The sequence below is a fragment of the Myxine glutinosa genome, chromosome 14 (genome assembly GCF_964187855.1).
Source record: "Myxine glutinosa chromosome 14, kmMyxGlut1.1, whole genome shotgun sequence".
Taxonomy (NCBI): Eukaryota; Metazoa; Chordata; class Myxini; order Myxiniformes; family Myxinidae; genus Myxine; species Myxine glutinosa.
In genome coordinates, this window is record NC_136274.1 from 10453579 (window position 1) to 10476207 (window position 22629).

The window sequence follows — 22629 nt, forward strand, 5'->3', positions numbered from 1 at the left end:
ATTTGCTGGAAAGTTATTCATCACCACGTCCAGAAGGAAGGATTTGCCATCAGGAGAAATCAGGATTAGAAAGTTCACAGATCGAGTTCACATTCATCCCCAGGTAACCCTGAAAGCAGACAGACAACTGTTCAGTCAGATGGAAATAACATCTCAAAGAAAAATCGACTTGAAGAATGCACTGACTTTCTCGCTTGGACCGGTGTTGTCCTCCGGCAACCGCTGATGGTACTCTTGCGAAGACAGACATTCATTCACCTTCTTCATCACATTGAAGGTAAACACAGACATTATCGTCGACGAGACGGAGACCAAGTACAATGCCATTCTTCATGGTATGGCTGTTGTCCACTCCTTGTCTGCATTGTTGCCGGCGACGTTTGGTGGCCTGGCTGGCAGCATTCTTGGCCATGCATTATCGTTAGCTGTACAGTTCGATTGTTCGAGGGTGGATTTTTTGTTTGATCGCTACTAGTCGTCACCATCAGGTGTTTTGAGCACCATAGACGGGCTCAAGCCTCAAACCAGCGAATGGAGATATTTGGTGACAGCCGGAAGCCTCCCAGCAGTGGAAACAAGGAACATTTGATTGATTTGTTGTTGGACCACTGGAGCAGGAACATCCACAGACTCGCAAACTGCACAATATTTGTCGTCCATGGTGACAAGTGTCATAAACTCGTCAGAAGGATTGAATCTGGTTCCAGAACTGGGCACAGATGACGAGGAGGCTGATACATGGCTGCTCCTACATGCCAAACACGTGTCTCTGGAGGTGCCGAACGGAACCCGTTCAGGTGCGAAGTCCAGACGCTGATGTAGGGTTGTTGTTGCTGGGTCATGCCAAATAATTCTCAGTGAACTTGCACTTCAGGACTGGTCTCAAGAATACGAGCTGGACTGTCAACATCCAAGCGTTGTGCCAGTCTCTTGGAGATGACACTTGTCAAGCTCTCCTGTGACTGCACGCTTTCTCTGGATGCGACACGACAAGCTGTTTCAGACGCATGGGCAAACGTCGGCCTTTCAACATAATTGGTCTCGTCTACAGCTCACAATAACATCTTCATCTTAATCAAGCTCGGGTCAAGTTTCGATCCACCGAACGGCCTGAGAGACGCAGTCAAGAATTTCGTTTGTGAGCTATATGGCCAAATGTCTGTCTGTCGACGAGGTATCCGAGGTATAATACATTTGTACGGTATCCGTGCCTCAATTTCTGAGATATGGGCCTAATGAGTCTTGAGGCTAATCAATCAGACCAATTAATTAGTCGACAGGTGCGGCATATAGTAGCCCCAATGAGTTGGTGGACACAGAGATACCGTGACAGTGCATGTCCCTACCAAAAGTGATCAATTATGCTTGATTAGGCTGTTGAGACCTTGTCCACAAGGACAATTCGACTGTTATTAATGAACACTTTCTTCAAGGTTGGCATATCACAATGCGAGAAACTGCTAAAGTTGGTAATACCAGAGTAGAACTCCTACCCAGCAACCCTTCATGCCCCTTCACCCCCAAAACAAATATAACACGACAATTCAGTTCCCATAAAGTTTTCCACACAGACAGCTACAAACCACGGAATGGTGTGTAGAAATGGGACGTGAATTGAGCCTCAGTGGCCGACGAAAGAACTCTCCGAGATTTTGATAGCGGCGAAGGTCTCCTTCTTCAACATCTGCCATGTCCACATTGAATGCCCAGATGTACAAAGAAAGGACTGGCTTACGTAACCACCCGGGTAGCTCAAGTTCATTAATCCGGCCCCAGGTGCGTGAAATGAGGCGTGTTGGTGCCATTTGGTATGTTGCTACCTGAAAAAGAGACAAGCACGACAAGAAAATCTTAATCAAGTTCAGGACATTACTCAACATTCCCTATAAACTCAATAGCAGCAAATAGGATTTTTTTTTCAGAATTATATTTTCATAAACTACAGTGAGTCAAACACCTAGGACTGAGGAATGTGAACGTGAAGGATGTATGGCTACCCTCAAGTCCCTTCCTCTTAATATGCAGAAGGAAGAGTTTTTGGTTGCTTTGACATTTCCTCTTCAAAGTTTTAATGTCCTTAGAATGAATGTTACTGAAGATAAACACCAGAATTTGAACAGCGGGAGGGTGTGCGGAGGAAACGTCATAGTCCTTGACAACTTGTAAGTCACTGGTACCATGAAGTAGTTAATAGTTATTACAACCGATTCTGGGTTAGATTATAGTTATTATTACTGGTTCTGTAGGGTTTGAGTATTTAAAGTGCATATTCTATTTTATATTCAGAGTTGGTTATTCAGTATTGCCATGTGCTTGGGGTGCCCACCCCTCCCCCTCCCCATACCCCCCCCCCCCCCACCACAGAGCACAGCCCAATTTGACCACATTCAAAGGTAGAAACCATGCCCACCGCTTGCCAACAGCGATACCAGAGCTGAGAAAGTGCAAGCATCTAATTACTCAAAACAAGATGAAAGTCACAAAGACTGTGGTATAAAAACTTTTTGGGGGCTAGAAGAGCAGGGGGTAAATTATAAATATCCTAGCCACATGAGGATACTTGATTAAGTGAGAGATGATTGGTTGCTCCCTCCAATGATGGGAGACACATGATTGGTTGTTGATATTTATATGTTGACTGCTTTTGGCATTACACGAGGTACAGGCTTGAGAGCCTTGGCTGTGCGCGTTTATGTCTACGCTGTTGCTGATGACATCAATTAGTGAGTGAAACTGGTCTGAGGGAGAGTAGGGGTGTGTATAGCAGTGTAGCATTGGGATTCTAACATATGTATTACTTGTGAATGTCTGCAGCTGTAGAGGAACCCAGGTAGGGTTTGAAATGGCAAAGGGCTTACCTTGTGTATCTTTTCCGGGTTGCCATGCAGCTTACCGTAATTTTACGAATATAACACCCCCACAAAATTTGTTGAGAAATATATTGAATTTGTTTGTTACCATGTATAATACGCACCTAGACTTTTGCAATGCTGTGGTGAAAGTAACCCTTTGATGACACGGATGTTGGAGCGTCAGTTAAATCGCCAATTGCGAGTTCGCCTTTGTGCTTGCTACGTTTGAAATCATCACCGGCAAATAAGCGCTCTGAAAAACTCGACAGAAATCCTCTTAAATGTGGCTCCTTTGCAAGTACGCATTATTGTTGATAACACACCAGAAATTATGTTCTATACTGGATGCAAAAAATATTTACGTACATTACATTTTGATTTATTCCCATGTATAATATGCACCCCAAACTCTAGATTAATTTTTATGAAAAAAAAAATCGTGCCAGTATTTATATTCAGAAAATTATGGTACTTCGGCTAGAAGAGCATAGGGTTAATTATAGGGATCCTAGCCACCTGGGGATGCTTGATTAGGTGAGAGCTGATTGTTTGTTCCCTCAAATTAACTAACACACAGACACACACACACAGTGATGTATAATTAAGCCCCTATTGTAAATTTGGAATTACTCTTGTTATTACAAATAGAGAATTATTTTTTATTTTTGAAAGCTTGTTTATTGTGATGAACGAGTCCGCACACCTCACCACATGTCGTTTCAGAGGGTTAGGCATCTTTGACCATTTCGGTGTCTTTTCGATCTTCATGGTGTTTTAGGTCTTCAGGGGCATTTGGGTCTTCAGGGTCTTTTTGAGCCTCAGGGCCTTCAAAGGTATTTTGGGTCTTTGGGGTGTTTTGGGTCTTCAGGGTCTTCAGGGTCTTCAGGGCTCTTGGTGGCCTTGGGGGAATTTAAGGGTCATCAAAGGTCTGAGGGGTCTCAGCAGTCTAAACTTAATTAAGAGGGTTAATTAAGAGAGTGTTCATTTTATTTCAAGAAGAAGAAGACGCTTTCATCGCATATAAACATAACGACATAACCATACAGTCACGTGAAAAAGTAAGTACACCCCATGTAAAGTTTCGACTTCTTCAACATATTTCAACGTACAGCTATTTGATCTTCATTTCAACAATATTGATAGATAAAGGTGATATAATATAACAAATATCATGAAACATTTACATTTTGTAGTCCATTGTATAATTTAAATAAATATAAATGCAAATTTCGCATGTGGAAAAAGTAAGTACACCCTTGGCTCTAATAGGTGGTATTGCCCCATTTGGCAGAAACAACCTCAAGTAGGCGTTTCTTATAACTGTCTACCAGTCTCTGACATCGACTGGGAGAAATTTTTGCCCACTCCTCCATGCAGAATTCTTTCAGCTTTGCGATGTTTGAGGGGTTTCTTGCATGCACAGCTCGTTTCAAATCCCCCCACAACATCTCGATGGGATTTAGTTCCGGGCTTTGACTTGGCCATTCCAGAACCCTCCATTTCTTTCTTTTCAGCCATTCCTTGGTGGATTTACTGGTATGTTTAGGGTCATTGTCATGTTGCAAGGTCCACCTTCGGTTGAGCTTCAACTTTCTGACAGATGGCCTCACATTATCCTCAAGCACCCTCTGGTACAATGAAGAATTCATAGTGGATTCTATGATGGTGAGCTGCCCAGGCCCTGATGCAGCAAAGCTGCCCCAAACCATAATATTTCCACCACCATGCTTTACAGTTGGTATCAGGTTCTTGTGGTCAAATGCTGTCTTTGGTTTTCGCCAAACATGCCTTCTGGTACTGTGGCCAAATAGCTCTACCTTTGACTCATCTGTCCAGAGCACATTGTTCCAGAAGTGCTGCTCTTTGCCTAGGTGTTCATTGGCAAACTTTAGTCTTGCCCTGATGTTCTTTCTGGACAGCAAAGGTTTCCTCCTGGCACACCTCCCATGTCGATCAAATTTGTGCAGCCTCTTTCTAATGGTAGACTCGTGCACTTTGGCATCAACAGTGGCAAGAGCTACCTGTAGGTCCCGTGATGACATTCTGGGGTTCTTAGAGACTTTTTTCAGCATCGTGTGGTCTGCTCTCGGGCTGAACTTGCTGGGGCGGCCTGGCCTGAACAAGTTGGCAGTTGTTTGGAATCTTCTCCACTTGTAGATGATCTTCCGGACAGTCGAATGATTGATTTCAAATTGTTTGGAGATCTTTTTAAATCCCTTCCTAGACTCGTAGGCATCTATAACCTTCTTTCTGGAGGCCTCAGAGAGCTCTTTTGATCTAGGCATGGTGATGCCGCACACTTCAACAGCAAAGAGCAAACCAAACGAAATGTCTGAGGTTTAAATAAGACAGGTTCCTCCAAGATCCTCTCTAACGATGTTCTAATCATTTGCACCTGAGCTGGGGCACCTGATTCTAATTTTAGGTATTTGAAGTAGTGATAAATGTCAGGGTGTACTTACTTTTTCCACATGCAAAATTTGCATTTATGGTTATTTAAATTATACAATGGACTACAAAATGTAAATGTTTCATGATATTTGTTATATTATATCACCTTTATCTGTCAATATTGTTGAAATGAAGATCAAATAGCTGTATGTTGAAATCTGTTGAAAAAGTCAAAACTTTACATGGGGTGCACTTACTTTTTCACGTGACTGTATACGTTTGCTCTATTATGATAACTAGTGTGACTCGGCGCGCTACGCACGCCTCACCACACGTCGTTTCAGAGGGATAGGCATCTTTGTGCATTTCGGTGTCTTTTGGGTCTTTTGGCTCTTCATGGTGTTTTGGGTCTTCAGGGCCATTTGGGTCTTCAGTCTTTTGGATCCGCTGGGCCTTTAAGGGTATTTTGGGTCTTTGGGGTGTTTTGTGTCCGGTGTCTTCAGGGATTTTTGGGTCTTAAGGGCGTTTTGTTTCCTCTGAGTCTTTAAGAGTATTTGGGGTATTTTCGTTCTGCAGGGTCTTTCAGGGTCTTTCGAGTCTACGGGTTTTTTTGGGGTCTTGGAGTGTTTTGGGTCTTCGGGGTCTTTTGGGTCTTCGCGATATTTTTAATCCTCAGGGCCTTCAAGGGTATTTTGGGTCTTTGGGGGTGTTTTGGGTCTTCGGGGTTTTCAGGGTATTTAAGGGTCTTTGTGGTCTTCTGAGTGTTGTGGGTCTTCAGGGTGTTTTGGGCCTTCGGGGTGTTTTGGGTCTTCGGGATGTTTTGGGTCTTCAGTGTCTTTTGGGTATTTTAGGCCTTCGGGGTCTTTTGGGTCTTTGGGGCCATTTGGATCTTCAGGGTATTTTTAAGCATATGGGCCTTCAAGGGTATTTTGGGTCTTTGGGGTGTTTTGGGTTTTCGGGGTCTTTTGGGTCTTCGTGGTCTTAAGGGTCTTGAGGTAATTAAAGGGTCATCAAAGGTCTGAGGTGTCTCAGCAGTCTAAAGGTAATTAAGAGGGTTAATTAAGAGGGTGTTAATTTTATTTGAAGAAGAAGAAGACGTTTTCGTTGCATATAAACAAACATACATAACGACATAACCAGATATGTTTGCTCTATTATAATAAGATATATTACCACTGTTCAGAGAGAGATGGTGATGGAGACACTAATGGATGGGTGTGCCGGAAGCAGAAGTGAGGTTGGTGGAAGGGATGTACAAGGTAACGAAGGGAAACGTTTTGGTTGGTCCTGGGATGTCGGAGGAATTCAGTGTGAACATCAGTTTGAGGCAGAGAAGCGCTCTCAGCCTACTCATGTTTATCATGGTGATGGAGCTAGTAAACAGAAAGGTAAACATGAGAGGTATGCTGGGGAGGATATTGTACGAGTATGTGAATGATTTGGCTGCCATGGCGGAGAGTAGATGGGAGATGCAGGAAGTATTGGTAGGAGGCATTTGAGAACCATGGGCTGATGATGTGGGTCTGGCAGCACAGACCAGAAATTAATATCAGGTTCTAGAGGAAGGAGATCAGGCAGGGAAATAGGTTTGAGTATCTTGGTGGAACAGTGACCAGGGATTGTAAGTCAGAGGCAGAGGTGCGGAGGAGAATTCAGGTGGGAGTGAATGCGTGGAGGAAGGTGGATGGAGTAGTGGCAGACAAAAAGATTTCAAGGATGGGGAGGATATTGTGCTGGGGAGGAAAGGTTCTGATGAAAGGAGATTCTGAAAAAGGTTCTGAAAGGTTCTGAAAAGGAGAAAAAGGAGAAAAAGGAAAAAGGAGAAAAAAAAGGAGAAAAGGAGATGAAAAAGGAGGTTCTGAAAAAAAGAAAAAAGAAAAAAAGGAGATTGAAAGGAAAGGTTCTGATGTCTTGCGTAATGCCGGCCTACCTTTACAGTCTGGAGACAGTGGCACTGACAGAAAGACAACTGAGGCTGCAGGTTTGCGAGAACTGGGTTAGGAGGATTGCGGGAGTGAAGAGGGTGGATAGAAGGATGGATGAACTGAGGGAGGAGATCGGTGTGCAGATGAGCTTGACGGGAAGATTGCTAAAAATCCGGCTGAAATGGGCTGGACACTTGGTGTGGATGGAGGAAGAGAGAATGGCAAAGAGAGGGGATAGCTTGAGGGAGAAAGGTAGGAGGAAAAGAAGAAGACCAAGGTTGAGATGGGAAGATTATATGAGGAGGGATATAAACAAGGTGGGGTGGTTGGAGAGTTGAGAGAAATGGCTGAAGGTAGGAGGAAGTGGAGGAGTATTGTGGTCGAGGCAGGGCAGAAGAAGCTTGGCACCGTTGGACCTCACCCCTTACAAAAGGGAAGATAAGAAGAAGAATAGTACTTTTTCTTTGTTTTGATATTGATCCATTATGGATGAGAGATTAACTGTCGCTAAAAGAGCGTGAATTGCTGCACGGTATGAGCTTTGCCACACTGTAATTGCAGTTCAAAGATGGTGGAGGCATGTAATGGGAAGACATGCCACTTTGGATTAAAAACTGTTACCAAAAGCTTATAACAACTGGTTCGATCAAGGACGAAAGATCAGGAAGCCATACCACAGTGTGATCACCAGAAAACATCAACCGGGTGGGTAGTGGTCATCCCGGAAGTTGGTGGTTTTGAAAAGAGGCACAACTGCCATTACTGGTCAGCAAATTATCCAGCAACGATAGTCCAAACCTACTGGTTTGTTGCAGAATGACTTCAAACCAACTCATTAGACCTTCTGTCCTCCGTGATACAATGAACTGACAGACTCGAGGAAATGCTACAAAACTTTATTCTTCCAAATATTCAGCAATGGGCCAACACAGATGAAACTATTTTGGTGCAAGATGGTGCCTCTCCACACTTTTCGATTGAAGTTCGGAATTGGTTGGCTACCCTCTTTCCACACAGATGGATCGGGCAACAAGGACCGATAGTGGCTATCCAGGAAGCCCGCCCCGTGCGATTTTTGTCGGGTTGGGCCGAATAAAAAGTGCAAACCCGCTAATTTGGATGAATTCAAAAGTTTTTGGTTTATTTTTTCAATGTTTTTGCCGATATGACAGAGGACTTCATTCGGAGTGTTGAGAACGCAGGAACTTTGGTTGAAGTTTCATATTCACAAATAAAAATGGCAATGGATGGCCTTTCAGGGGAAAAAAACGTTAGAAAAATGTTCACCTATTGTTTAGCGACATTATTGGAGAACTTACTGTGTGTATGTATATATATATATAATTTCAAAACACACCTGGTCACAAGTGTGCCTCACTGACCGGGTCCTCAGTCGAGGTCCTCAGCATCATCCCGTTTCGGCCCTTCAACCTCGATACGGTCAGCTAAGGTGGGCCAACAGGGGCACATACGCCTCCACATGCAGCAGCTACACCCGAATGCGTACATACCCCCAACCCCAGCCAGTGAGAACACAGACTACAACAACAAAACTGTCTACACACACAGAATCAATAGCCCCTCATCCACTCACTCACACCCCCCACCCCCCCCCCCCCCCAAAAAAAAAAAACAACCGACCACCACCCTTACAACATGCACCACTCAAACAAAAACACATTCATGCAAAACCACACCCACTCCTGCAACACACACACCCACTCCTGCAACACACACCCACATACACACACACACACACCTCCATTTCTCTTCTGTGCTCAGTCACTACCCCTTTAGACTGAAATGAACCACCCCCCACAACCTCAACCTACACTGTTCGACATGCTTCCATAAACTTCCTCCATATCCAAAGTGAGCCTTTCAAGGCAACCTGGGCCACCTTGTCACACATTTTCCTTCTTTCTGTCCCACACACTCCAAGCCGAGGAAGAAATGCAGAAAAGGAATTGCCAATATACCCTCTACACCCCACATCAAATGGCTGACAAGAAACTCGCCAACCCTTCTCCCGACACTCTGCCTCCAACTCACTGTACTTTCCTCTCGTGCACCTCCTCCATGTTCTCTTCCCAAGGTACAGACAATTCCCCTAAGATGACCTGTTTGTTGCACCTCACCAAATGACAGTCAGGCCGCAACCTCGTCACACAGATCTCCTCTGGGAATACCAATTGTGGCTTTAGGTCTGCCAAAACCTGCCAATCACAAGCATTTGACAGCCCTCTTGCTTTCCACCTCCACCTCCTCCTCCTCCTCCTCCCCCTCTTTCCATCTCTTACCACTTGGCCCTCTTTGACAAACAACACCTCTCCCCGATCGGTTTCCTTCTCCACTCTTCTCTCTCTCGATCTCAGCACCTCTTGTTTGTTGCACCAATATTTATTTATATATATATATATATATATATATATATATATATATATATATATATATATATATATATATATATACACATATATATATATATATATATATACACACACATTATGTAATATATATTGTCTCTTGTTGTATATATATATATATATATATATATATATATACAGTCACGTGAAAAAGTAAGTACAAAGTACACCCCATGTAAAGTTTTGACTTTTTCAACATATTTCAACATACAGCTATTTGATCGTCATTTCAACAATATTGACAGATAAAGGTGATATAATCTATCTATAATTCCAGTAATCTCTGTGTGTATGTGTGTGTGTCTGTGTGTGTGTGTGTTTGTCTGTGACCGCTGTTTCTCGACAACCACGGGTCCGATCTAATTTAAACTTGCCAGGTATATTGCTGGGGACCCGAGGATGTGCCTTTTCAAGGTTTGAAATTAATCGGACAAGTGGTTCCCAAGGTATGGTCACCGTACTCGCAAGCCGTTCGCTTTGGCTTTGCGAATGGACCAAACCATTTCATGTAAATAGAGGGGGGGGTTCTACCGTACTCGCAAGCCGTTCGCTTTGGCTTTGCGAATGGACCAAACCATTTCATGTAAATAGAGGGGGGGGGGGGGTTCTGTGGTCGTTACTGCCACGTGGTTTCAAAGTTTTTTTTTGTTGTTGTTGTTTGCACGCATGTTTTTTTGCACCCACGTACGGGCACGCCCTAGTATAACAAATATCATGAAACATTTACATTTTGTAGTCCATTGTATAATTTAAATAAACGTAAATGCAAATTTCGCATGTGGAAAAAGTAAGTACACCCCTACATTTATCACTACTTCAAATACCTAAAATTAGAATCAGGTGCACCATCTCAGGTGCAAATGATTAGAACGTCGTTGGAGAGGATCTTGGAGGAACCTGTCATATTTAAACCTCAGACATTTAGTTTGGTTTGCTCTTTGTTGTTGAAGTGTGCCACGTCACCATGCCTAGATCAAAAGAGCTCTCTGAGGCCTTCAGAAAGAAGGTTATAGATGCCTACGAGTCTGGGAAGGGATTTAAAAAGTTCTCCAAACAATTTGAAATCAATCATTCGACTGTCCGGAAGATCACCTACAAGTGGAGAAGATTTCAAACAACTGCCAACTTGTTCAGGCCAGGCCGCCCCAGCAAGTTCAGCCCGAGAGCAGACTGCAAGATGCTGAAAGAAGTCTCCAAGAACCCCAGAATGTCATCACGGGACCTACAGGTAGCTCTTGCCACTGTTGATGCCAAAGTGCACGAGTCTACCATTAGAAAGAGGGTGCACAAATTTGATCGACATGGGAGGTGTGCCAGAAGGAAACCTTTGCTGTCCAGAAAGAACATCAGGGCAAGACTAAAGTTTGCCAATGAACACCGAGGCAAAGACCAGCACTTCTGGAACAATGTGCTCTGGACAGATGAGTCAAAGGTAGAGCTATTTGGCCACAGTACCAGAAGGCATGTTTGGCGAAAACCAAAGACAGCATTTGACCACAAGAACCTGATACCAACTGTAAAGCATGGTGGTGGAAATATTATGGTTTGGGGCAGCTTTGCTGTATCAGGACCTGGGCAGCTCACCTTCATATAATCCACTATGAATTCTTCATGGTACCAGAGGGTGCTTGAGGATAATGTGAGGCCATCTGTCAGAAAGTTGAAGCTCAACCGAAGGTGGACCTTGCAACATGACAATGACCCTAAACATACCAGTAAATCCACCAAAGAATTGCTGAAAAGAAAGAAATGGAGGGTTCTGGAATGGTCACGTGAAAGCCCGGATCTAAATCCCATTGAGATGTTGTGGGGGGATTTGAAACGAGCTGTGCATGAAAGAAACCCCTCAAACATCGCACAGCTGAAAGAATTCTGCATGGAGGAGTGAGCAAAAATTTATCCCTGTCGATGTCAGAGACTGGTAGACAGTTGTAAGAAACGCCTACTTGGGGTTGTTTCTGCCAAAGGGGGCAATACCACCTATTAGAGCCAAGGGTGTACTTACTTTTTCCACGTGCAAAATTTGCATTTATCTTTATTTAAATTATACAATGGACTACAAAATGTAAATGTTTCATGATATTTGTTATATTATATCACCTTTATCTGTCAATATTGTTGAAATGAAGATCAAATAGCTGTATGTTGAAATATGTTGAAAAAGTCAAAACTTTACATGGGGTGTACTTACTTTTTCACGTGACCGTACACGTACGCACACGTACGCACACGTACGCACACACACACACACACACACACACACACACACACACACACACACACACACACACACACACACACACACACACACACACACGAGTGTAAAGCCCATCAAAAATGACAGGTTGAAACAGTATATTTGACGGTGCAGCCACGTGAGCATGCCAAAGTCTGTAGCCTGGGCCTTGTGTCAGGTGTGCTTATATCTTCTTTATTTATGAGATATCCCACAGACGTAAATGAACACTCGGTTTACTCTGCCCACTTTGCACGTCACGTTCAGCGAATGTGACCTCCCTGTACCTTGTATTTATTGCGATTTAAAAAAACCCGCTTCCAAACACCGACCTTGAGGCTCGGTTTTTGCAAGCCACTGTCTACAATTCCAATGTGAGAGACATAATTACTCTTCTTTTGGGTCTTCGGAGTCCTCGGGGTCTTTTGGGTCCTCTGGTTAATTTGGGACTTTTGGGTGTTCAAGCTCTTTTGCATCCTTGGGATCTTTTGGGTCATTTGAGTCTTTTGGGTCCTCTGGATCTTTTCGGTCATTTTGGTCTTTGGGGTCTTTGGGGTAATTTGGGTCTTTGGGGTCCACTGTGCCCTCAGGGTCTTTAAGGGTCTTTTTGGTGTTTTGGATAGACATCCTACAGACGTAAATGAACACTCAGTTTACTATGCGCACTTTGCACGTCACGTTCAGCGAATTTCACCTCCCTACGCCATGTATTTATGGTAATTAAAAAAAAAAAACCACTTCCGTACACCGACCTTGAGGCTCGGTTTGCAAGCCACCATCTACAATTCCAATGTAAGAGACATAATTACTCTTCTTTTGGGTCTTCAGAGTCCTAAGGGTATTTTGGGTCCTCTGGTTAATTTGGGTCTTTTGGGTGCTCAAGCTCTTTTGCATCCTTGGGATCTTCTGGTTCTTCTCTGGGTCTTTTAGGTCATTCGAGTCCTTTGGGTCCTCTGCCTCTTTGGGGTCCTCGGGTATTTTCAGTCATCTAGGTATTTTGGGTCTTTAGGTTCCACTAGGTCCTCAGGGTCTTTAAGGATATTTTTGGTGTTTTGGATTGTTTGGTTCTGTGGGGTTGTTAATGGTCTTCGGGTATTTTGGGTTTTCAGGGACTTTTTGGTCTTCTGGGTCTTTTCAATTTTTTTTTGGTCTTTGGGATATTTTGGGTCTCTGAGGTCTTCGTGGTCTTTTGGGTCTTTGATGTATTTTGAGTCTTTGGGGTATTTTGTGTCTTTAAGGGTCTTTGAGATATTTTGGGTCCTTGAGGTATTTAAGGGTCTTCTGGGTCTTTTGGATATTTGGGGTGTTTTTAGTCTTCAGGGTCTTCTGGGTATTTAAGGGTCTTGGGGTCTTTTCAGTGTTTTGGGTCTTTGGGGAATTTTGGGTCTTCGGGGACTTTTGGGTTTTTGTTGTCTTTTGCGTCTTCAAGGGTCTTGCGGTCTTTGGGGTCTTCTGGATATTTAAGGCTATTTTGGGTAATCTGGATATTTAAGGGTCTTTGGGGTTTTTCGGTCTTCAGTGTCTTTTGGGTGTTCGTGGTCTTTTGGGTATTTAAGGGTCTTTGTGGTCTTTTGGGTATTTAAGAGTCTTCGGGGTCTTTTGGGTCTTCGGGATATTTTGGGTGTTTGAGGACAATTGGGTTTTCAATGACTTTTCTGTCTTTTGGGCCTTTAGGAACTTCTGGGTCTTCATGGTCTTTGGTGTCTTTAACAGTCTACAGGGTATTTTTGGTGTTTAGGGTCTATTTGGTCTTCTGGGTCCTTGAGGTCTTAGGGTCTTTTGGGTATTTGGGGTATTTTGGGTGCTTGGGGTCCATTGGGTCTTTTTGGTATTTTGGGTATTCGGGGTATTTTGGATCTTCAGAGTCATTGGGGTCTTTTGGGTCGTCTTTGTCATTTGGGTCCTTGGGGTTGTTTGAGTCTTTTGGATCCTCAGGTTCTTTGGGGTCCTTTGAGGTATTTTGGGTCTTCAAAGTCCTTGGGGTCTTCTGGGTCCTTGGGGTCTTCTAGGTCTTCATTATATTTTGTGTCTACAGGGTATTTTGGGTCTACAGGGTATTTTGGGTCTCGGGTATTTTGGGTGTTTGGGGTCAATTGGGTCTTCTGGGTCCTTGGTCTTTTTGGTCTTACCAAAATTTTGGCTCTTTGGGGTCTTTTGGGATTCATTGGGTCTTCAGAGTCCTTGGGGGGTCTTTGGGTATTTTGAGGGTTTGGGGCCATTAGGTCTTTTGGGTCCTCGGAGTATTTTAAATCTTTTAACCGGTGGGGACACATTTGTGTTCAAAGATTGCCCCTTAAACCCCCCACTCAAATCCTTTAAACCCTAGCCTAATGAGGGGGACACACGGACACACGGACACACACACACACACACACACACACACACACACACACACACACACACACACACACACACACACACACACACACACACACACACACACACAGTGTTTTATATGATAGATATATTATTTATTTATTTATTTAACAAGCATTACCCAATAGTTGAACAGCACATCATACACTGCCAAACGCATGGACGGATCCCTGCAGCATCAGTTATCTGGCCTAAACAGCCCCGTCAACCCCGAGACCGGAGGGTGTAAATGTGTTTCTGCATACTGGACTTCGTCAGCAAGATGTGGCTACTCCCCATCCAACTGGACTGCCAGGGCATCTCTTCTGAGACTTAAAATTAAATAATTGGCACTTTGGCTGCTGTGGTTACAAGTTTGTGCCCCATCACCACTATTGCCACACAAATGCCAACAAGCGTGCGATGCCAGGCAGCAGCACACCACATCACACAACGCACAACATGTTTCATTTCCCAAAAAACAAACAAACCCAAACTCATGTTGAAAAGAAAATCATGATGGTCTACAGAGAAGAGATCTTTTCAGTTTACCAAGAGACTACAAGTACAAACTCTCGTTTGCCCAACACTCAAAACTACCGGTTGGGTTTCCCACTCGGTATATCCTTACTTGCCAATCCCCTGCAACATGATGGGCTACTTCCAGACCGCTGGCACAAAGTTTCCGTTCACAATAGCTGTCGTACTTTGAGTAACCGGCAAAGGCTCCACCAGCACCCGCAGGAAGAAAAATCCAGCGGAAACGCCACAAGACCCGGGCAGAAAACGAGGAGAACGGACGTCCACCTGAGGAAACAAGTTCAGAACACACACGTCAGGTTCCATCAGGAAGCAATCCGCAATCCTGTTCCGGAGAAACAATGAAAAAGTCAGCGCTGGTCACTCAGATGGCAAACAACATAAGCAGATATGGTAGGGCAGGGGAAAGGCTCCCTGAACACCTGAAAATTACACCTCATATTGTAATAATGAACAAACTGCAATTTTCACTAAGGTGAGCACAACAGCTAACTTCAAGCTACTCACCAGGAATGTTAACCTGCAGGAAGGTATTCTGTCCACACGCCCCACCATGCCTGGTTTTAATTTGAAGGAAACATCTACCGACAGAGCATCAGTGCACGTATTAACCTCATAATTGCCATTGACAAAAAAAAAACAAGACATATAAAGCTCAAGAGGGGCACCTGCATTCGATACCCGGTCGGTGCGCCGACCCGTCAGCGACGACGGCCTTAATCAAAGGAGAGCGTACTTCACAAACACATTGCATGCCGATCCGGGAATATCAACGAGGATGTAAAAATGAAGTGAAACACAAAAAATGGATCTTATAACACTTCGTTTTTGTTTCTGCTGCTGCTGTTTTGTGCTCCTTCGGTGTCCTTCTAAACTCGAAAGGGTTCCGACTGTCGTAGAATAACAAATGGTACCGATGGAACCGCTACGTTAAGCTCCCGTTCCCAGTTCTTCGTCAACCTTACACGATCAGCCCAGTTCTTTTACCCAGACAACAGTTACGATTTCCCAAGAAATCTTACCCCAGTTCTTTTTAGCTCTCACACGAGCCTCGATTTTGTATACCAAAAAAAAACAAAAAACACAAAAAGCAGGCTTTCAAAACACTCATCTGGGTCATTCCGTTTCAATTCACACAATATCCAGGTATCTCCCATGGGACACCTGTCAGATTTGTCTGGGGAAAATATTCAAAAAATACCACTTCATGCCAAAATAAGGAATCCCAAGTTTCAGCTCAATATCTCCAACGGTTTTTGTGCTGTAGCCCCTCAATATATGGGCGCCGTGCACCTTTTTCACACTTTTTTCACTCCATTTGTGATTGGTTACTCCAAGTTGATAAAAAAAAAGAAAAGTAGGAAAGACAATTGAAGCTGCAAGAAGTCCCTGGAATTATATACGAGCTTCTTATACTCAGGCAGAAATGAAATATAGGAGCTTCTAATACTTTTAGCTCGACCTAGCCGCAGACAATATTCTGGAGGCAGTGATGTAGGGATTTGTGATGGAGATACTCCAAGCTACTCTCTCTAGTCTAAACCAACTGCATCCCGATCTTGTTTAGGACCTTTTTTAGACTGCAGTTTGTCATCCCTACAATGCCTTTTTATTTTAGCATAATTTTTTTATTTAGCTTTAGGTGCAGACTGGAAGTTTGGGACGATTACACCTCACCACCATCTAATTAAAAACACCTCACCACCACGTAATTAAAAACACCTCACCACCACGTAATTAAAAACAACCTCACCACCACGTAATTAAAAACACCTCACCACCACGTAATTAAAAACACCTCACCACCATCTAATTAAAAACACCTCACCACCACGTCATTCAAAACACCTCACCACCATGTAATTCAAAACACCTCACCACCATGTAATTCAAAACACCTCACCACTATGTAATTCAAACCACCTCACCACCACGTCATTCAAAACACCTCACCACCACGTAATTAAAAACACCTCACCACCACGTCATTCAAAACACCTCACCACCATGTAATTAAAAACACCTCACCACCATGTAATTAAAAACATGTCACCATCACATAATTCAAAACACCTCACCATCACATAATTCAAAACACCTCACCATCACATAATTCAAAACACCTCACCACCACGTCATTCAAAACACCTCACCACCATGTAATTCAAAACACCTCACCACCACGTAATTCAAAACACCTCACCACCACGTAATTCAAAACACCTCACCACCACGTAATTTAAAACACCTCACCACCACGTGATTTCAAACACCTCACCACCACGTCATTCAAAACACCTCACCACCATGTAATTCAAAACACCTCACCACCACGTAATTCAAAACACCTCACCACCACGTAATTTAAAACACCTCACCACCACGTGATTTCAAACACCTCACCACCACGTAATTCAAAACACCTCACCACCACGTAATTCAAAACTACTCACCACCACGTAATTCAAAACACCTCACCACCACGTAATTCAAAACACCTCACCACCACGTAATTCAAAACACCTCACCACCACGTAATTCAAAACACCTCACCACCACGTAATTCAAAACACCTCACCACCACGTAATTCAAAACACCTCACCACCATGTAATTCACAACCTCACCACCACGTAATTCAAAACACCTCACCACCACGTAATTTAAAACACCTCACCACCACGTGATTTAAAACACCTCACCACCACGTAATTCAAAACACCTCACCACCACGTAATTCAAAACTACTCACCACCACGTAATTCAAAACACCTCACCACCACGTAATTCAAAACACCTCACCACCACGTAATTCAAAACACCTCACCACCACATAATTCAAAACACCTCACCACCATGTAATTCAAAACTACTCACCACCACGTAATTCAAAACTGCTCACCACCACGTAATTCAAAACTACTCACCACCACGTAATTCAAAACACCTCACCACCACGTAATTCAAAACACCTCACCACCACGTAATTCAAAACACCTCACCACCACGTAATTCAAAACACTTCACCACCACGTAAATTTAAAACACCTCACCACCACGTAATTCAAAACACCTCACAACAACATAATTCAAAACACCTCACCACCACGTAATTCCAAACACCTCACCACCACGTAATTCAAAGCACCTCACCACCACGTAATTCAAAACACCTCACCACCACGTAATTCAAAACACTTCACCACCACGTAAATTTAAAACACCTCACCACCACATAATTCAAAACACCTCACAACAACATAATTCAAAACACCTCACCACCACGTAATTCCAAACACCTCACCACCACGTAATTCAAAGCACCTCACCACCACGTAATTCAAAACCACCACCACGTTATTAAAAACACTTCACAACCATGGAAAAAGAAAAGTTTCAGGGAGTAGTTCAGTGACAACACAGACACTGCCCAGATATATAGATAGATGAGTGTACCTGAGTTGCTGTGTTGTCATGGTTTACACCAATCATAATTCAAACAATTATTTTGCACAAATGTATTTGTAATATACGTGATATTAGATTTTATAAACACTTGAAGTTGAAGACTTAAGTTGAAAAAAAAAAATTTAAAAAAAAATTCCCCCCCCCCCCCCCCCCCCAAAAAGAAAGAAATTGGCAATTTTTTCAAAACAAATACCCTTAGGACATACACAAAGGAGAGGTAGGTGCATACCAGAAGTTTGGTAGGTTTCACAAAAGTTTGAGGGAGTAGTTCAGTGACAACACATGACAACACAACACAGATATATATATACTAGCTTGGCTCGGCTCGCTACGCTCGCCTCACCAAGCGTCGATACTGAGGCACGGGCTTATTTTAGCTGAGGGTAATGACTGTACCTGAGTTGCTGGGTTGTCATGATTTTCACCAATCATAATACAAACAATTACTTTCCACAAATGTATTTGTTGTGTTTGTGATATTACATTTTTATAGGCAATTTAGGTTGAAGATTTAGGTTGAATGTTTTTTTTTCAAGAAAGAACCCCTCAGCACATACATAGGGGAGGGGTAGGTGCAGACTGGAAGTTTGGAACGATTACACCTCACCACCACGCAATTCAAAACACCTCACCACCACGTAATTCAAAACACCTCACCACCAAGTAATTTAAAACATCTCACCACCACGTAATTCAAAACACCTCACCACCTAGTAATTCAAAACATCTCACCACCACGTAATTCAAAACATCTCACCACCTAGTAATTCAAAACACCTCACAACAACATAATTCAAAACACTTCACCACCACGTAAATTTAAAACACCTCACCACCACGTAATTCAAAACACCTCACAACAACATAATTCAAAACATCTCACCACCACGTAATTCAAAACATCTCACCACCACGTAATTTAAAACATCTCACCACCTAGTAATTCAAAACACCTCACAACAACATAATTCAAAACACCTCACCACCACGTAATTCCAAACACCTCACCACCACGTAATTCAAAACATCTCACCACCACGTAATTCAAAACATCTCACCACCACGTAATTCAAAACACCTCACCACCAAGTAATTTAAAACATCTCACCACCACGTAATTCAAAACATCTCACCACCACGTAATTCAAAACATCTCACCACCACGTAATTTAAAACATCTCACCACCTAGTAATTCAAAACACCTCACAACAACATAATTCAAAACACTTCACCACCACGTAAATTTAAAACACCTCACCACCACGTAATTCAAAACACCTCACAACAACATAATTCAAAACACCTCACCACCACGTAATTCCAAACACCTCACCACCACGTAATTCAAAGCACCTCACCACCACGTAATTCAAAACACCTCACCACCTAGTAATTCAAAACATCTCACCACCACGTAATTCAAAACACCTCACCACCTAGTAATTTAAAACATCTCACCACCACGTAATTCAAAACATCTCACCACCACGTAATTCAAAACATCTCACCACCACGTAATTCAAAACATCTCACCACCACGTAATTCAAAACACCTCACCACCTAGTAATTCAAAACATCTCACCACCACGTAATTCAAAACATCTCACCACCAAGTAATTTATAACACCTCACAGCCATAAAACACGTAATAAAAACACCACACAGCCATAAAACACGTAATAAAAACACCACACAGCCATAAAACACGTAATAAAAACACCTCACAGCCATAACACACGTAATAAAAACACCTCAGCCATAAAACAGGTAATAAAAACACCTCACAGCCATAAAACACGTAATAAAAACACCTCACAGCCATAACACACGTAATAAAAACACCTCACAGCCATAAAACACGTAATAAAAACACCTCACAGCCATAAAACACGTAATAAAAACACCTCACAGCCACGAAATTAAAAACCTCACCACCACGTCATTTAAAACCACCTCACCACCAAGTAATTCAAAACACCTCACCACCACATGATTCAAAACACCTCATCACCAACTAATTCAAAACACCTCACCACCACCTAATTAAAAACACCTCACCGCCACGAAATTATAAATACCTCACCACCACGTAATTCAAAACACCTCACCACCACATGATTCAAAACACCTCATCACCAACTAATTCAAAACACCTCACCACCACCTAATTAAAAACACCTCACCACCACCTAATTAAAAACACCTCACCACCACGAAATTATAAATACCTCACCACCACGTAATTCAAAACACCTCACAGCCATAAAACACGTAATAAAAACACCTCACAGCCATAAAACACGTAATAAAAACACCTCACAGCCATAAAACACGTAATAAAAACACCTCACAGCCATAAAACACATAATAAAAACACCTCACAGCCACGAAATTAAAAACACCTCACCACCACGTCATTTAAAAACACCTCACCACCAAGTAATTCAAAGCACCTCACCACCACATGATTCAAAACACCTCATCACCAACTAATTAAAAACACCTCACCACCACGAAATTAAAAACACCTCACCACCACGTCATTTAAAAACACCTCACCACCAAGTAATTCAAAACACCTCACCACCACATGATTCAAAACACCTCACCACCACCTAATTAAAAACACCTCACCACCACGTAATTCAAAACACCTCACCACCACATGATTCAAAACACCTCATCACCAACTAATTCAAAACACCTCACCACCACGTCATTTAAAAACACCTCACCACCAAGTAATTCAAAACACCTCACCACCACATGATTCAAAACACCTCACCACCACCTAATTAAAAACACCTCACCACCACGTAATTCAAAACACCTCACCACCACGTGATATTAAAACACCTCACCACCATGTGATATTAAAACACCTCACCACCACGTCATTTAAAAACACCTCACCACCACATAATTCAAAATACCTCACCACCACGTGATTCCAAACCACCACAACGTTATTAAAAACACTTCACAACCACGGAAACAAAAGTTTGAGAGAGTTGTTAAGTGAGAACACAGACACTGCCCAGATGTGAAGTCATCGGTGTCCTTGTGTTTTATACTTCTCCCTCCACCCCCCCCCCCCCTTCCCATGCCTCCTCCCCCCAAGCCCTCTCCCTTCCACACATCTCCCTGCTCTCAAATGTTGTGTTTGTGTGCTTCACCTTCTCTCCCCATCTTGTTTTCCGCTCCCGCTTTTTGTGTGTTTTGTTTGTCTGGTTGATTTGTTTATGAAGTAAATGTTAGCTCTTTCACGAGCCTCGATTCAGTATACAAAATGTGTCGATATATAGATAGATGACTGTACCCGAGTTGCCGTTTTGTCATGGTTTAAACCAATCATAATTCAAACAATTATTTTGCACAAATGTATTTGTAATATACGTGATATCACATTTTATAAACAATGGAAGTTGAAAAAAAATTCCCCCCCCAAAAAAAAAAAAAAATTCCAAAAAAAAAAAATACCCTTAGGACACATCGACGGGAGAGATATGTGCATACCAGAAGTTTGGTACGATTTCACAAAAGTTTGAGGGAGTAGTTCAGTGACAACACAGGACAACACAACACAGATATATATATATATATATACACACACATATACATATACATATACATATACATATGACCCAGACTACACAAAGATCCCGAATACCCAAAAGACCCTCAAGACCCAAAATACCCTCAAGACCCAAAATACCCCACTGGCCCAAAAGATCCAGAACACCCAAAAGACGCAGAGGACCCAAAAGACTAAAAAGAGAAAAGCCAAAAAAGCCCCCCACAAAATGGCCGCCATAAGGATAGTTTTGTTATGGAATTATGTTTACGACCCCACCATACGTCTATTAAAGCTTAGTTCACCCTAATAGTCTTTTGGTGCACAGTCCAGTTCCCATATATTATAGACCCACTAAATCTCAAAAATCAATTTAGTGCCAAACCACAATAATGATTTTGTGGGTCCATAACTTCGTAGTAGAAGAGATAAGCAATTTATGGCTGCAGCATCTGAAAGCCAGGGTCATAATTAGCTTAGAAACCAATTTTCCACTTTCCATCTCTATTAGAACAGAAGATATGGGTCTTCAAAAACGCTAATCTTACTATAATTCACCAAATGTCCGTCCGTCTGTCTGTCTGTCCGTCCGTCTGTCTGTCTGTCCGTCCGTTCGAAGGTACCGCAAAAACGGCTGAACCGATCGCAATGATATTTTGGGTGGGTAATCCTGGGATCCGCTGGAGTAAAATAGGCTATATTGTTTTTCCAATTTCAGCTTTGGTCTCCAGCATTCTCAGGTTTGGACTCCCGTATAACGTTCGCATCGCAGTGACGGCGAGCACCAACATGGAGGCTGTAAGATTAACGTGTATGTACATCTGATTACTTGATAAACGTCACAGAGAAAACAAATCGTTT

General features: G+C 42.7%; 1 protein-coding gene across 6 annotated transcripts in view; it reads right to left on the bottom strand.

Moving 5' to 3' along the window:
- Positions 1–22629, bottom strand: part of PISD (phosphatidylserine decarboxylase) — a 74001-nt gene that overhangs the window by 12152 nt on the left and 39220 nt on the right. For 2 of the 6 annotated variants that reach the window (XR_010986927.2, XM_068135166.2), the window contains exons 2-5: positions 15233–15306; positions 14817–14992; positions 8551–8613; positions 1584–1820 (exon numbers count right to left, since the gene is read on the bottom strand). Coding sequence is in view for 4 of the 6 variants with exons in the window: in XM_068135166.2 (XP_067991267.1) it covers positions 1584–1820; positions 8551–8613; positions 14817–14992; positions 15233–15306 (550 nt within the window). In the remaining 2 variants the exon portion in view is untranslated. The remainder of the gene's footprint in view (positions 1–1583; positions 1821–8550; positions 8614–14816; positions 14993–15232; positions 15307–22629) is intronic. The other 4 variants (XR_013621374.1, XM_068135167.2, XM_068135168.2 and 1 more) reach the window with 3 other exon arrangements.